Here is a 14,027-nt window from a genome sequence, read left to right as displayed (position 1 = left end):
GATCTCTTTAATAATAGTCAAAATGGTAATAGCGTGAATATAGGCTATAGAACAATAAAAAAAGAATGTGAATTATACTAGAAGGATTAGATCGTTAGAAGTAAAGGAAGCACTTAAGAGAATGAAAGTGGGTAAAGCCTGTGGATCCGATGGAATACCAATTGAAGTGTGGAAGTGTTTGGAAAATATGGGAGTGACACGATTAACTAAATTATTTAATAAGATTTTAAACTCAAAGAAAATGCCTGATAAATGGAGAAGTATTTTAGTACCTATTTTTAAAAATAAGGGAGACATACAGAGTTGCTCAAACTATAGAGGAATTAAACTCATGAGCTATACTATGAAGTTGTAGGAGAGAGTTGTGGAGCATCGACTACACCATGATACTTCTATCTCTCTCAATCAATTTAGCTTCATGCCCAATCGTAAGCGATCTTTCTCATTAGAAGCTTGATGGAGAAATATAGAGATGTGAAGAAAAATCTACACATAGTTTTTATTGATTTGGAGAATGCTTATGATAATGTTCTAAGAGATGGAAGAAAAATCTACACATGGTTTTTATTGATTTGGAAAATGCTTATGATAATGTTCTAAGAGATGTCTTATGGAATGTGTTAGAATAAAAGAAGGTATCTATTAGGTACATACAAGTGTTGAAAGATATGTATAAAGAAGCAACTACTATTGTGTGCACAGTGGAAAGGGACACAAGAAATTTTCTGATCTCAATTGGATTACACCAAGGATTAGCTATAAGCTCTTATCTTTTTACATTAGTTTTAGATGAATTGACAAAACATATACAAGAGAGTATTCATTGGTGCATGATGTTTGCATATGATATTGTTCTGATAGATGAGACGCGAGGAGTCAATAGAAAACTAGAGCTTTGGAGAAGTACTCTAGAGTCAAAGGGCTTTAAGTTAAGTAGAACGAAGACAGAATACATGCATTGCAAGTTCAGTGAAGGCCAAACTGGTGATAGGGAAGGAGTTAGTTTGGATGGAGTGGTACTGTCTCAAAGTAATCACTTTAAATATCTCGGCTCAGTCCTTCAAGTAGATAGGGGATGTGAGGAAGATGTTAGTCATAAGATTAAAGCCGGATGGTTGAAGTGGAGACGTGCCATGGGAGTTTTATGTGATCGCAATATTTCCAATAAGTTAAAAGGAAAATTTTACCGTACAGCCATAAGACCGGCTATGTTATATGGTAGTGAGTGTTGGGCACTGAAGGAGTCGTTGCGTCTAAGAGAAGAGTTGCAGAGATAAGAATGTTAAGGTAGATAAGTGGCCATACTAGACTAGATAAAGTCAGTAATGAGAATATTAGAGAAAAGGTAGGAGTGGTGTCAATTGAGGATAAGTTGAGAGAAGGGAGATTAAGGTGGTTTGGTCATGTAAAGCGTAGACATACGAAGACTCCAGTTAGACAAGTAGAGCACATTAGGTTAGAGAATAGAAAAAAAAAAAAAAAAAAGGGTAGACCTAAATTGACTTGGAGGAAAGTAGTACAACATGACCTAGAAACATTATATATTTCTGAGAATTTAACCCAAAATTGTGTAGAGTGCAGAAAGCGAATCCATATACCCGACCCCAAATTTTTTGGATAAAGGCTTAGTTGAGTTGAGTTGAGTTTTCATAGTATCAAAATTCTTAACCATTTGATCAAATTAGGTGATATAAGCACACACTTTCTCTCCTAACTATCACCAAATCTCATCACTATTAATGCCTAATAGGTATCAAAATGAAATCATTAAAGAGTTAGTGATTGTAATAAAGTTGGATTTTCAATGATAACTACGGACAAGTCCAAAATTAGAGGTATAGGATTAATGAAATTTTGATAAAATTTTAACAACTTTTTTAAACGTTTGAATTAAATCGTCCAAATGCGAAAAGGTTCACATTATTTTTACAATGGCAAAAGGCTCATTTAGGTTCTTAAAGTTATAGCAAATAATCTCTTAAATTTTTAAAGTGTTTCATAGTCCAATTAAGCCCATCAACTTTTAAAAAAGATCAAATAATTCCTTCAAATTTTAAAAATATATCAAACAAGTCTTTGGGGATAAATAAGTCCTTTAATTTTTAAAAAATAAATAAAAAATACTGAATAATAATTTGCTTTAAATATAAATCCAATCATGACTGTGCACGAAAATCTTTTAGTGTATAGGGTTCTCATTAGCAATACTACGTATCTGATTTACAACGTCCCTCTCATATTTGCTACATCCTAGAGTAGATGCAACATCCCTCTCATATTTGTTGCATCCTGTAATAAATTGAAAAGTTATACTTTACCGGATGATTCAAGAAGCTTCTCTACAGAAATTATGACAAAGATGATGAACTCATAGAATAACTTCTTAAATTATCCCATAAAGAATAACTTATATTTACCGAAATGCTGCAAATAAAAAACGTATGATTGCTGATAAAAACCCTGTGCACTAAAAGATTTTCGTACACAGTCTTAGCTTGATTTATATTATAGGCAAATTATAATTCAATCTTATTTATCCATTTTTAAATGTTAAATAGTTTAATTGTCCCCAAAATAGTAAAAGGACTTATGTAATCTATTATTAAAATTTAAAAGACCTATTTTATTTTTTTAAAATTGAAGGATTTAATTGGACATAAAACTATCACCCATACTTTAAGGCTAATATAAGCCTTTTGCCTTTTATAATTAATTCTTTAGAGAACTTTCAAAAATAATAACCTTATTAAAAATTCTTGCTCCTAACAAAAATCTATATATGCATTACTTTAAAACCTATCAAAAAAAAAAAAAAAAAAAAAAAAAAAAAATCTTTGGGGGTTAGTTTCTAAACTCATGGCTAACACCAAATGTTCAATTCAAATAATACTTTCACAACAATTTCCCATGCTATGATATTATTATGCTCCCTTTTCCCTTTTTAATTTTTTTAATATGTTGCAAATTTTTAAAGGTTGCCCATTTAACTTAAACATTACCAGATAAAGATTCGTCCTTTCTAACTTTTCAAAGCTTGAAAATATAAAAACATTAAAAATCATGTCCAAAATTTTCATCAAGTTGAACATTAGAGATTATCAAGTTGATCTTCTTCTAAAGATGTATGAAATAAACAAGTCTTTGAATTCGACTGCCTACCACCAATTATGAATTTCATCAGCTTCATGGCAAGAATCAATAGTTAACTCATTAATCTCTAGTAATCTCGAGGTCATGAGATCCCAAGTTGAAATCTCAATCAGAGGTAATTGTATCAAAAAGAAAATAGAAGCAGGCATACACACAGGCAGAGAAAGGAAAGGAGTGGCCATAAAGTTCAGGCGCATAAAATCAAGAAAATAGTTGCAAATTCATACAAGCAGCAAATAGTTTATGTATATATGTATATTGACAAAAAGAAAAGATAAACATTACTCAAACTTGTAGTGCTTGTCTACACCTACAGAAACATCCCAAGTGCAGCTCATTCCTTTGGGAAACTCAACCAAATCACCAGCACCAATTTCAACAGCCTCAGTTGATCCATCAGGATAAACTTTCACTTTTCCCTCCAGAAGATAGCATATTTCCTTGGCAGAATATGTCCATGGGAATTTGCTTGCAGGGCAACCCCACCTGCTCATTTATCATCAAAATTCCACAATTTCATTTAATACCTAATCAGATAAGGAAAATGTACAATTACCCAGAAATCAAAACTACAAAATTTCATTTGGGTTGTGATCGAATTTCAGAAAACGGAAGCAATCCAATTGGTCAACAATCTGATAGCGAGTGAAACTGAAACTTACTTGGGCCATGAGCGGACTCCGAGCTCGGTGAGTTTGGACTCGGGAGGATTCCTCACGATCTTGACACCAGATTTCTCTATAGTAATGGCCTCTGCTTTTACAGTTGTTGCAGCCATTACCCCCAACCTTGTTGTTCTTGATATGGGTCTTGACAAGGGAAAACACACAAAGCTGCTACTGCTGCTCACACATGCCATTGTTTTTATTTATATAGGAGCAGTCTGTAGGGAAAGGCAAGGTTCGGCTTCTATTTTCTTCTTTACTTCCTTTATTTTATATATATATATATATATATATATATATATATATATATATATATATATATAAACAGAAATGAACCAATGCTGGCATTGGCTCTGAGCCACTAATCTCTTATCTCTTGCATTCTCAATTAATCCAACTCAGATCAAAACTCAGACGAGGGAGGGTTAATCCCTTGCTCATTTATATTTAAAATAAAAAATTTAATTTTTTTTTAATTGAAAAGAATTTTATTTAAAAAAAATAATTATAATTATATGAAATTAAATTTATTTTTTTATCAATAATTTATTTAAAATAAAAAGCCTTATATATTTTTTTAACTTAAAGTTCAATACTTATTGGGCGATTCAATTTATCTTATTTTTAATTTTTTATTTAATTTAATTTAAAATTTTTAATTTAAACTTAATTTAACTTAAAAATTAAAAAATTAATAAATTGAATTTCTTTATTTTAAACTTAATCAGAAAATTAAGAAATTTAATCTCAAAAATTAAACTTCTTAATTTTTTATTTAAATCAAAAAATTAAGAAATTTAGTCAATAAATTTTAATTTTTAAATTAAATTAAACTTAAATTAAAAATTTTAAACTAATTTAAAAATAAATTAAATTAAATTTTCTCAATAAGAGCTAGGATTAAATTGATTTTTTTTTTCTTTCAATCTAAGTAGTAGTTGTCAACTCGTCAAATTGAATTAGAATTGATTATTTAATTTTAATTTAATTTGATTTTATTTTAATTCCTATTTAATTTTGACTTAATTAAATATAAAAATTGAAAATTTTGATAATTTTTTTAAACAAAAAAATTTAATTTTAAATAAATCAACCAAACTATTCTGATACAATTAATTCCAATTCTACATCAGCACTTGAGTAGGAGTTGCTCTTTTTTATTAATTAATTTGTTGATTTTTTTTATTAATTTAACTCACAATCCTAAAAATAATTATATTATGTTAAATAAAACTTATTAACTTTATTATTGGATTTTTAAGAAAGTGACAAATCAATTTAACAAGATTGCCTCTGTTATCATTTTAATTTTTCATTTTTATTTTACTTTTCTTCAAAAAAAAATAGTAAATAACGTAGTTAATATTTTCAACCACAGTCTTTCGAAATCCCACATTAGTTATAAAATAAGAATAAAAATTTCATTAAATTGACTATAATATATTTGTGCATTCAATCTCTTATATATATATATATATATATATATATATATATATATATATATATATATATATATATATATATAATTCAAAACTTTACCATCAATTTTGTTTTAATTTAATGTTTTTAATTTTGATAATTTAGAATTAATTTAAAGTATTTAGAGAAGTGTATTATTATTCTCAACTCTCAATAAAACAATACTCATCAAACAAAACAATTCACCACCATCATACAGGAACAGAGTAGAAAAACACTTATCATTTTAATAAATAAAATGAAATTATTTCTTTTAAAAGAAATAAAAACTAGTAGAGAAAGAGCTTACAGCTGAAAAAATATCTTAGATGCCTTTAGGTACATAATGCCAAGGTATTTCAACATCGAGTTTCTTCTTCTTCAGTTCTATTCTAGACTTCTACTATGCTATCTTGTTCTAAGGTCTATTCTCTATCGTGCTCTGCATCACCTCGCATTTAGGATACATGGACTGAGCCACTCAAAAATGGCTACATCAGTTGTATGGCAAGATCTAGGACCAAACAGATGTGCTACTAGAAAGAAACGAGATTCAGAGTCCATATGTCTTCTGGGAGGGATTCTAATCACTACCTTCCTGGATTTACAACATACAAAATGGCAAGTGCGTCTAAATGTGAAATCCATAATGGCAGGTGCCAATAATATTTTGAAGAGAGAGATATCAAGAGCATCAGCTTCATGCAAATGGAAAGCAATAAAAATTCTAAATGCTATTTCCATCATACGTCTTCCATCTTTCTATTACAACCCTGAACTGATTATCCCTTTTCCTGACCTGCAAGCACCAAAGTGTTTTGAGTTCTTGACAGTGGTGATGCGGCTTAGAAGCAAAATAAGTTCATAACGAAGGAAAATGGAAGCATCTAAAGAGATTACGTCAACAAAACCATATCCCATTAGAAAATGGCAATGTTTAAAATAGAAAATGTTAAGATGGTTACACGTGCACATGCACACATGCAAATTATGTTTGCTTTAATGCTACCGCCTGAGCAAAATTACAACCATCATGTATGAGAAACCTAAATATACAGCAGAAGCAATAAATAAATGATATATGCCATCTGAAGAATACGTATGTCTACAAACATTTTGAACTTGTTTTGATACAGACTCTAAAGTCTAAACCAGTCTTTGACTTTTATGGAATTGAAAGTTGGGACAAACCCTTGTCACCATTAACTCTTAAAAATATTGTAATCAATTACCCTAGATTTTAAATGCATAGCGACTGAAAGAATTACCTCAACTAATGGGTTTTCTCCACGAAGCAACATATCCACACTCTTCTCTGTCTGCAAGATGCAAGGCAAATGAAGCAGAAGAAGAAGACTTGAAATTACTACAACTCAACTCATCTCAGCCAAGCATAAATCCAATATAATTGTGGTTTGCCATATGGATTCCTTTTCCTCAATTTTTACTTAGTTAAGGACTACACTTCTTGCATTATTATGGCATAAATAGAACCTTCCACTTATTTCTTATAAATAAAATGTGTACAGCAAAACATCTCTCTCCTCTCCCCCTTCCCCCTTTCAACTCCTCCCCTGCCCCCTCCCTTCTTTTTTCTGATCATATCAGATATTCCCCTTAAATCATCAATGTACAAAAATTTTTTCTTGTATGTCGAATTACAAGGGGAAAGCTTAATTCTTTGGAACCACCAGGGGTGGTCAGAAACCTCCCCCATCTCGAAATGAACATGTCTTCAGTTGAAAGTGCAACCTGGCCCCATCCAAGTAGTCCACAGCTTAAGTGTTGAGTTTGTGGTTTATATTGAAGGAAGGTAGTGCACATTAAAAGCTCTAGGCACTTCGGAATTTCCATGAAGAATTTCCAATTTGTTTTGGTTTGGCCCATTAGTAGATATTAAAAAATAGCTATCCACTTGTAATATTCTCCTTCACAGTGAAAAACTAAAGTGGCTATCCATGAACATAGGCACATCACCAGACCACATAAAATTGCTCATGAAGTTCTCTCTCTCACTCTGTGTGTGTGTGTTTGTTCATTATTCTAATCTGCCTATGTGTGTTGTAGCAGAGGTTTTCAATATAAAGCTAATACAGATTCCCAATCCATAAAGGGAGCATAACTTACTGAATTAGCTCACTAGACTAGCATCCCTAATCACCTATCAAGTGCAACACTATTGAACCACCATTGAACCACACCACTAGTATTACCACTAGACAACAATAAAACCCTTCTTGGTTGTTTCAAATGAAGATATCTTGCTTTGTACTCATACTTAAAGAAGAAAATTGGAAGATGTACCCGATGTGTAACCCAATAATGCCTCTCTCTCATCTCAATCAGGAAACAAAATGTTGGAGGACCTTTTCTTTCAAGAATGCTTTTCTGACTCCTCCTAGCTCGGGCTTCCTCATCTCCTAAGGTAACAGTTTCTACTCCCCCAATCTGAAACAACAAAATTGACAATTATGAAACTTTAACAAGCATTCTAGGATGTAAATTGCATTTCCATTCATCAATTATCAAAACCTCATCCATTCATCACAAGCAAATTTGACTCAGAATATTCAGTAGCATGCATGAAATGTAAGAAAACAGGTCTTGTCAAATCAACATTTAAGGCTGTTTTACAAAGAAAAAAAGGTACTTACAGAAAACACTCTTAATGTTTGCTGCATGTTACATTATGTTCTTCCATTTTAAAAAACTAGTAATTTAGTTAGTCAATGGCTCTTATAGAACTCATTGTAACTTTGGAAACAAGAGGAGACCAAACTGTATATTACACAATCTCAGGGATTCTTTTGCAGTTTTCCCTCATTTTAAAAGAATATTTGGATATCAAATTCCAATAAAAGACAATGAAATTTTAGAAGAATGAGATTAGACAATCAAATAGAAATTTCATAGTCCTGTAATTGAACAGCATTAACAATTTTTAGAAAAACAAAGAAACTTTAGGTAATCTGAAACTTGTTAATAAGCTGCTTTGCAATAATACTTTTAGTATCAATAAAAACAATCTACATAAAGAGAGGGGAAAAAGGAGAAATCTATTCACTTTGCAATGTAAACTAATACAAGAAAGAAAAACTGAACAAGAGGACAAGATAGACATCTTTGCATGCTATTTGTACACCAATTGTGTTCTAACATAGGCAATGATGTAAACCACAACAAAGAAACAAAATAAAACAACAACAAAATGAAAATAGTAATAAGGAAACAAATATAAATATCTCTAAAGGAATTTCACCTACTTAACTGAAATACTAATTTGTAATGAAATAAAAAATGTATGCTCTTCAAAACCTCTGAACTTCAACACTTGACCAATCAGAACACACACGTAAAGCCTAAAATTTCCAAAACAAAGAACTAAAAACAGCTCCCAAATTTCTTTTTTCTTTGTCACATTACTTTGGTGTAGGAGTCCTAAATAACACCTCTACTAACAGTAATTAGCAGTGTCTAATAATGATTACCATCCCCATTTATTATCACCTAGAACAGGGAGGTAAGATATTCAAAAGACAAATTAAATCAAGCATCAAACAAGAGAAAATTAATAAAACTAAGTATTGACAAAAATGCAAAGGGTGACATTCAAGGATATGTTTTTATGAGGATATTTAGCATTCTGTCCATAGTTCAATAAAGAAAACGTATAAGAGTGAGAGAATCACTTTACACATCAATACTCTAAACCAGAGTTATTAAAGGCTCAAGGCGCACTAAGGCGCCAAGGAGTCTTGGAGCCTAGGCGCAATGCGCAAGTGCGCGCCTGAGCGAAGTAAGGCGCAAAAGTAAAAAATTTAAAAAATTCATAAAAGTTAAATAAATATGATACTTTTCTTTTTTTTCTTTGGCATATATCTTGAATTAGGTTTGTTAGTTTGAGTTTTAAGTGGTAGTCCTTTTTGCCAATGAAAATTCTCGCTAAAGATGGAAATAAAAAAGGCATGCCTTTCCAGAACCTTGTGCCTGGAACAAAGGTGCACACCTAGGCGCATAAGGCGCTAGGATTCGATCCTGGTGAGCCTTGAGCCTGAGGCGTGCCTGAGGCGCGCCTTTAATAACTATGCTCTAAACATAAATATTCAACTATATAACGGGGAAAAATCAAGATTGTGACTTTGTTTTGATAGAATGCAACTTATTCAGCACAGCAGTCCAAGGCAACTTACAGATTTAATTAAACCCAATCTCACCGAACAGCAACCAGGAAAATGTATTCAATGTTTTAAGATAATTGCTTTTTGGCATCAACTATCATGGGGTTTCAAGTAAAATTAGCATGGAATGAACAGAACAAACCAGGTTACAAAGAGTTGCATTCTTAATTATATTTTCAAGCCGCTCTCCATGAGCAGTACCAATAAGCATAATGCCTCTCTCAGCAATTGAGCGGCAAGCAAGAGCTTCAGCTTCTGTGCCTATCTCATCAACAATGATAACTTCAGGCATGTGATTTTCTACTGCCTCAATCATGACCTTGTGCTGCAGAGATGGTTCTGGAACCTGCATTCTCCTTGCACCTCCTACTGCTGCATGTGGAATATTTCCATCCCCTCCTATTTCATTGCTTGTATCAACAATCACCTATTCCAGTTATTATTAAATACAAACTTCTCAGAATATAGTTAATACACACACAGACAGAGAGAGAATGCTTGCAGCTTGCTATATGATAGCATAAACTCAACGCACCACTCTTTTGTAAAATTCATCAGACAAAACACGTGCAATCTCTCGCATAACAGTAGTCTTGCCAACCCCAGGCCTTCAGAAGTTGCCACACGATAACATAACACAAATATGTTATTAAGGTTCATTTTGAACATTCTGCAGAAGATAACATATCTACTATAATAGGAAGACTGACTGTATCATGCTTTTGAGATAGAAATTGAAACAAAACGAGAAAAAAAAAAATTGGACGATAGCAAATACAAATGATGATAAAATCATGGAAAACCAGTCAGCCTCATTTCAGAGCAACTCAACATGATGAAATTAACTTGTTGCTGGATATCCTATCATTAAACTATTCCACCTTAAACCAGTGAACTGATCACCAAGCAAGCAGCATTTCTGAAATATACAAGTCAACACATCAGCAACTGTACCTTCCAACAAACAATATGCTCTTCCCATAATGAAGCAGATCATGAACCATGTCAATGTGACCACCGACTGCCCTACCAACTCGACAAGTCAAACCAACTATCACCCCCTTCCTACTTCGGATTGCAGATATCCTGTGCAAGGTTCCCTCAATGCCAGCCCTATTATCATCTCCAAATTCTCCAATAGCATTTTGTGCATACTCTAATTCCCGCATTGATACCTAACTAATTAACACCATAAAATTGTTAATCAAGAAAGCAAGCAGATATGTTTCATTTATGCCCAAGACAAGGGAGAAATTTTTGTTTTGGGTGGGGGGGTGCATTTTTGGGGGACAAAAATTCTAGAGAATGAAATTTACCTCAGTGCTCCTTAAATACTTCCCGCCAAATTCACCAAGATAACGTGCCGCCGGCAAGCGCCCCAAGTCCAATATAACCTTCGTTAGCCATACACAACTATAATTATAAGCAAGAGTGCAAGACAAATATTTTATTAAACACTAGTTCAAAACAGTAAATCCACAAGACCAAGCTACCTAATTATGATGGGAATTTCAATTCTCATGCCCCTTTCTCAAAATAAAATAAAAAAATAAAAAAAAGGAGAGAGAAAGAGAGAGAGAATACAGTTATGGTGTCTTGAATTTGTGGAAGCCATGTAGATTTAGCCTCACTGGAAGTTTTAAAAGCAATGCAGCCTGTTTGGGAATGTGGTGAAGGTTGCTTTTGGAACGACAAAAGCAAGTGAGACATGCTGTTGGGACTTGGGAGTGCAACTATTTGTTCCCTTATTAAAAAACAGGTTAGATTCTCTCCTAAAAAAGTAGGTTTGATTTAAAGAATACTCAACTTAACTTAACTAAGCCTTTATCTCAAAAATTTGGGGTCGGCTATATGGATTCTCTTTCTCCACTATAAACGATTTTGGGTTAAATTCTCGGGAATGTGTAATGCTTCTAAGTTATGTTATACTACTTTCCTCCAAGTCAATTTAGGTCTACCCTTTTTTTTTTCTATCCACTAACCTAATGTGTTCTACTTATCTAACTGGAGCCTCCGTATGTCTACGCTTCACATGTCCAAACCACCTCAATCTCCTTTCTCTCAACTTATCCTTGATTAGTACCACTCCTACCTCTTCTCTAGTACTCTCATTACGGACTTTATCTAGCCTAGTATGGCCATTCATCCACCTTAACATTGTTTGATTTAAAGAATAAGAAAAAAATAAAAAAATAATAAAAAGAAGGAAAAGGTAGCTCAAATGCAATTTGGAAAAGCACATCCAGACTCAAAACCAAACAGACCAGTCAAAGTCATGCAGCTAAGCTGGATTTTCAGACTAAAGTTTTCCTTTTACTCTTTTCTTGAGCAACTCTTGTCACATTATACCCAATTTTGTTTTGCTATCAATCCTTCCAAGAAAGAGACACAGAAGGAGTTTCAAAGCCAGAAGAATCAAATTGAAATGAAAGATTAATTGTATGGTATCAAGCACAAAACAACAAATTCAGATACCAGTGTGCATTATCAGAACTTTCTTAACAAACACAATATAAGTTTATTTACTGGCTTAATGGTTTGAAGACCCTACACAATACAAAAGTGTGTAAAAAAAGAGAATGGACAGTACAATTACAAGGGATTTAAGCAAATTTCAACCTCAGGGATGGCATGTGCTAGTAGAACATATGAATATATAGAAGCACATGTAAGCGTTCATGAGTGCAAAAGACATTTAGAGGGTGTGATTTATTTAGTAGACGGCAATCGTTTGAATCATGAAATGATAATCTTGAGATCAAAAAAACAATTATAATGGACAAATGGGAACTTAATAGGACTTGATTAGAATGAATTGGTAATTTGATAATTGTTAAAATATGTTTGATTTATATGATATTTATGTTTGGTATTTAAATGAAAATGGTTATGAAAGTTGGATGATACTGGTAATAAATGCATTCTAATGGTTAGGTTACAAAATTTACTAAATCACAATGCTCACAATCTTGAGAATACTTCACACAATTTTAAGGCAATTTAAGAAAAGTAGTTGCAAAGATTAAAGAAATACAGAAATCCAAGTAGGAAACAGAATACCCATCTTGTAAATAGATCCAAGTAGGATCTTTTTATTAATCTTCTATTTGGCATACTCATATTTTCAGTACCCCAGTGACTAAGTGATTAATTTACCATAAGAGTAACACACCAACATTCAGTATCTTCAAAAGATTTTAGAGGAAGATGCTATTTGTGTGGCCTATCCAAAGGCAAATTGCGTGTAATTGGAACTTCTAAACCCCCCAGTACCCGAAAAACAAAATAAATTAATTAATTAAAAGAATTATAAATATACATTTTTCTCAAGTGGCAATATGGCTTCCAAAGAAAACCTTCTCTTTTTAGTAATCAAGGAATAATATACTCAATAAAAGCAGTTGATCTATTCAAGAATTGGCACAGAACATAGTAGGTGATATCTTTAGCCTTTATATAAATCCTGAACTTGTGAAAGTGATTAGAATTTGCATCTGCTGTGAGTTCCTTTTTTTTTTTTTTTTTTTTTTTTTTTTGAATTGCAAGTTCCATTTAAGTATATACAAAACAACAATGAAAAGTTGCTTCCATCTCCTGTATCTTATGTGCAATTTGATATTCTTTTTTCCTTCAAAAAATATCTTCATAACCAGAATTTTGAACACTAACCTCTAAAAGCTGAGCTCTCTTGGGATCATTTAAAAGAATGTAACGCAAATCAGATGGAAGAATCTGTCAAAAGTATGAATTTAATTCAAAGGGTAAATACTCCAACACTTGAAAAAGCATAAAATCCCAACTCTCAATTGGAGAATAGAGCCAAACCCATTTAAAGAAAAGCGATAAAGAGAAGAAAAATATACATCCAAGAATGCTTGAAGATCATCCTCCACGATGCAATGGGCACCGTCCAATGATGAGAAGACATGGATCAACCGAGATAGTGGTGATTTCAGAGAGTAGATTTTTTGGGTTTTGGATTTGGATTTACGGGAGATGAAGCTTAATGGAATTGTTTTGGTTTTGGAAGCGGAAGCAAAAAAGCGATTAATGCATAAGAAATTAGCTTTTGCAATGACTGTGTTCATGTCTGCTCTACTCCGTCTCAGATTCTCCGCTCGCCTCTCATCCACAGCTAGGAAATTAAGCTCAGTTCCTTTGGGAATTTATGGCTTTATTAATTTAGAATTTTTATTTTTAGGCTCACAGTTTGGTTGAATATACAATTTAGTAAGATTATCAAATTCTGAAAAATATTTTTTTTATTTTTTTAAAGAAATTACTTTTTTAAAAGTGATTTAATTTTTTTAATAAAAAAATATTTTTTATTTATTAATTTTCCTAAATATTTCAATTAAAAAATTTTAAAAATATTTTTCAGAAAAGATTTTTCATAAAATAAATTTAATTTTTACTATAATGTATTACTTTTAAATTTAAAATTTTTAATTTTAATTAAAATGGGAAAAAGTTATTTGTTTCTATTACCTTTTTTTTTCAAAATTGACCATTCAGAGATTTTTTTTAAATAAATTATGAGATTTTTAATTATTTGAAATATAAACAATATTTATTT

General features: G+C 31.9%; 2 protein-coding genes across 2 annotated transcripts; both read right to left on the bottom strand.

Annotated features, from left to right (window-relative positions):
* Positions 1–3,312: 3,312 nt before the first annotated feature.
* On the bottom strand, positions 3,313–4,098 carry LOC131177430 (uncharacterized). Its single transcript, XM_058142389.1, has 2 exons — positions 3,813–4,098; positions 3,313–3,636 (listed from the first exon to the last, which is right to left on the bottom strand). Exons 1-2 carry the CDS (start codon positions 4,007–4,009, stop codon positions 3,432–3,434), a joined length of 402 nt encoding a protein of 133 aa, XP_057998372.1. The 5' UTR covers positions 4,010–4,098; the 3' UTR covers positions 3,313–3,431.
* A 1,403-nt stretch (positions 4,099–5,501) lies between these two features.
* On the bottom strand, positions 5,502–13,650 carry LOC110633576 (uncharacterized protein ycf45). Its single transcript, XM_021782240.2, has 9 exons — positions 13,315–13,650; positions 13,121–13,183; positions 10,768–10,845; positions 10,406–10,626; positions 9,987–10,059; positions 9,594–9,878; positions 7,578–7,721; positions 6,542–6,592; positions 5,502–6,072 (listed from the first exon to the last, which is right to left on the bottom strand). The coding sequence occupies exons 1-9, from the start codon at positions 13,537–13,539 to the stop codon at positions 6,001–6,003; spliced, it is 1,212 nt and encodes a 403-aa protein (XP_021637932.2). The 5' UTR covers positions 13,540–13,650; the 3' UTR covers positions 5,502–6,000.
* Positions 13,651–14,027: the final 377 nt, after the last annotated feature.

This window comes from Hevea brasiliensis, unplaced genomic scaffold (genome assembly GCF_030052815.1).
Source record: "Hevea brasiliensis isolate MT/VB/25A 57/8 unplaced genomic scaffold, ASM3005281v1 Scaf475, whole genome shotgun sequence".
Taxonomy (NCBI): domain Eukaryota; kingdom Viridiplantae; phylum Streptophyta; class Magnoliopsida; order Malpighiales; family Euphorbiaceae; genus Hevea; species Hevea brasiliensis.
Note: the sequence above shows the minus strand (reverse complement) of the source record. Positions and strands in the feature narration are given on the sequence as shown.

What these genes read in the sequence shown, in the direction of transcription:
- LOC110633576 (XM_021782240.2), bottom strand. Translation starts at nt 13,539, where the DNA reads ATGAACACAGTCATTGCAAAAGCTAATTTCTTATGCATTAATCGCTTT. An exon ending in AGAGAGCTCAGCTTTTAGAG is followed by an intron (nt 10,846 to 13,120) that starts GTTAGTGTTCAA and finishes TGGCTAACGAAG; the next exon opens with GTTATATTGGACTTGGGGCG. An exon ending in AGTATTTAAGGAGCACTGAG is followed by an intron (nt 10,627 to 10,767) that starts GTAAATTTCATT and finishes TTAATTAGTTAG; the next exon opens with GTATCAATGCGGGAATTAGA.
- LOC131177430 (XM_058142389.1), bottom strand. Translation starts at nt 4,009, where the DNA reads ATGGCATGTGTGAGCAGCAGTAGCAGCTTTGTGTGTTTTCCCTTGTCA. An exon ending in GGAGTCCGCTCATGGCCCAA is followed by an intron (nt 3,637 to 3,812) that starts GTAAGTTTCAGT and finishes ATAAATGAGCAG; the next exon opens with GTGGGGTTGCCCTGCAAGCA.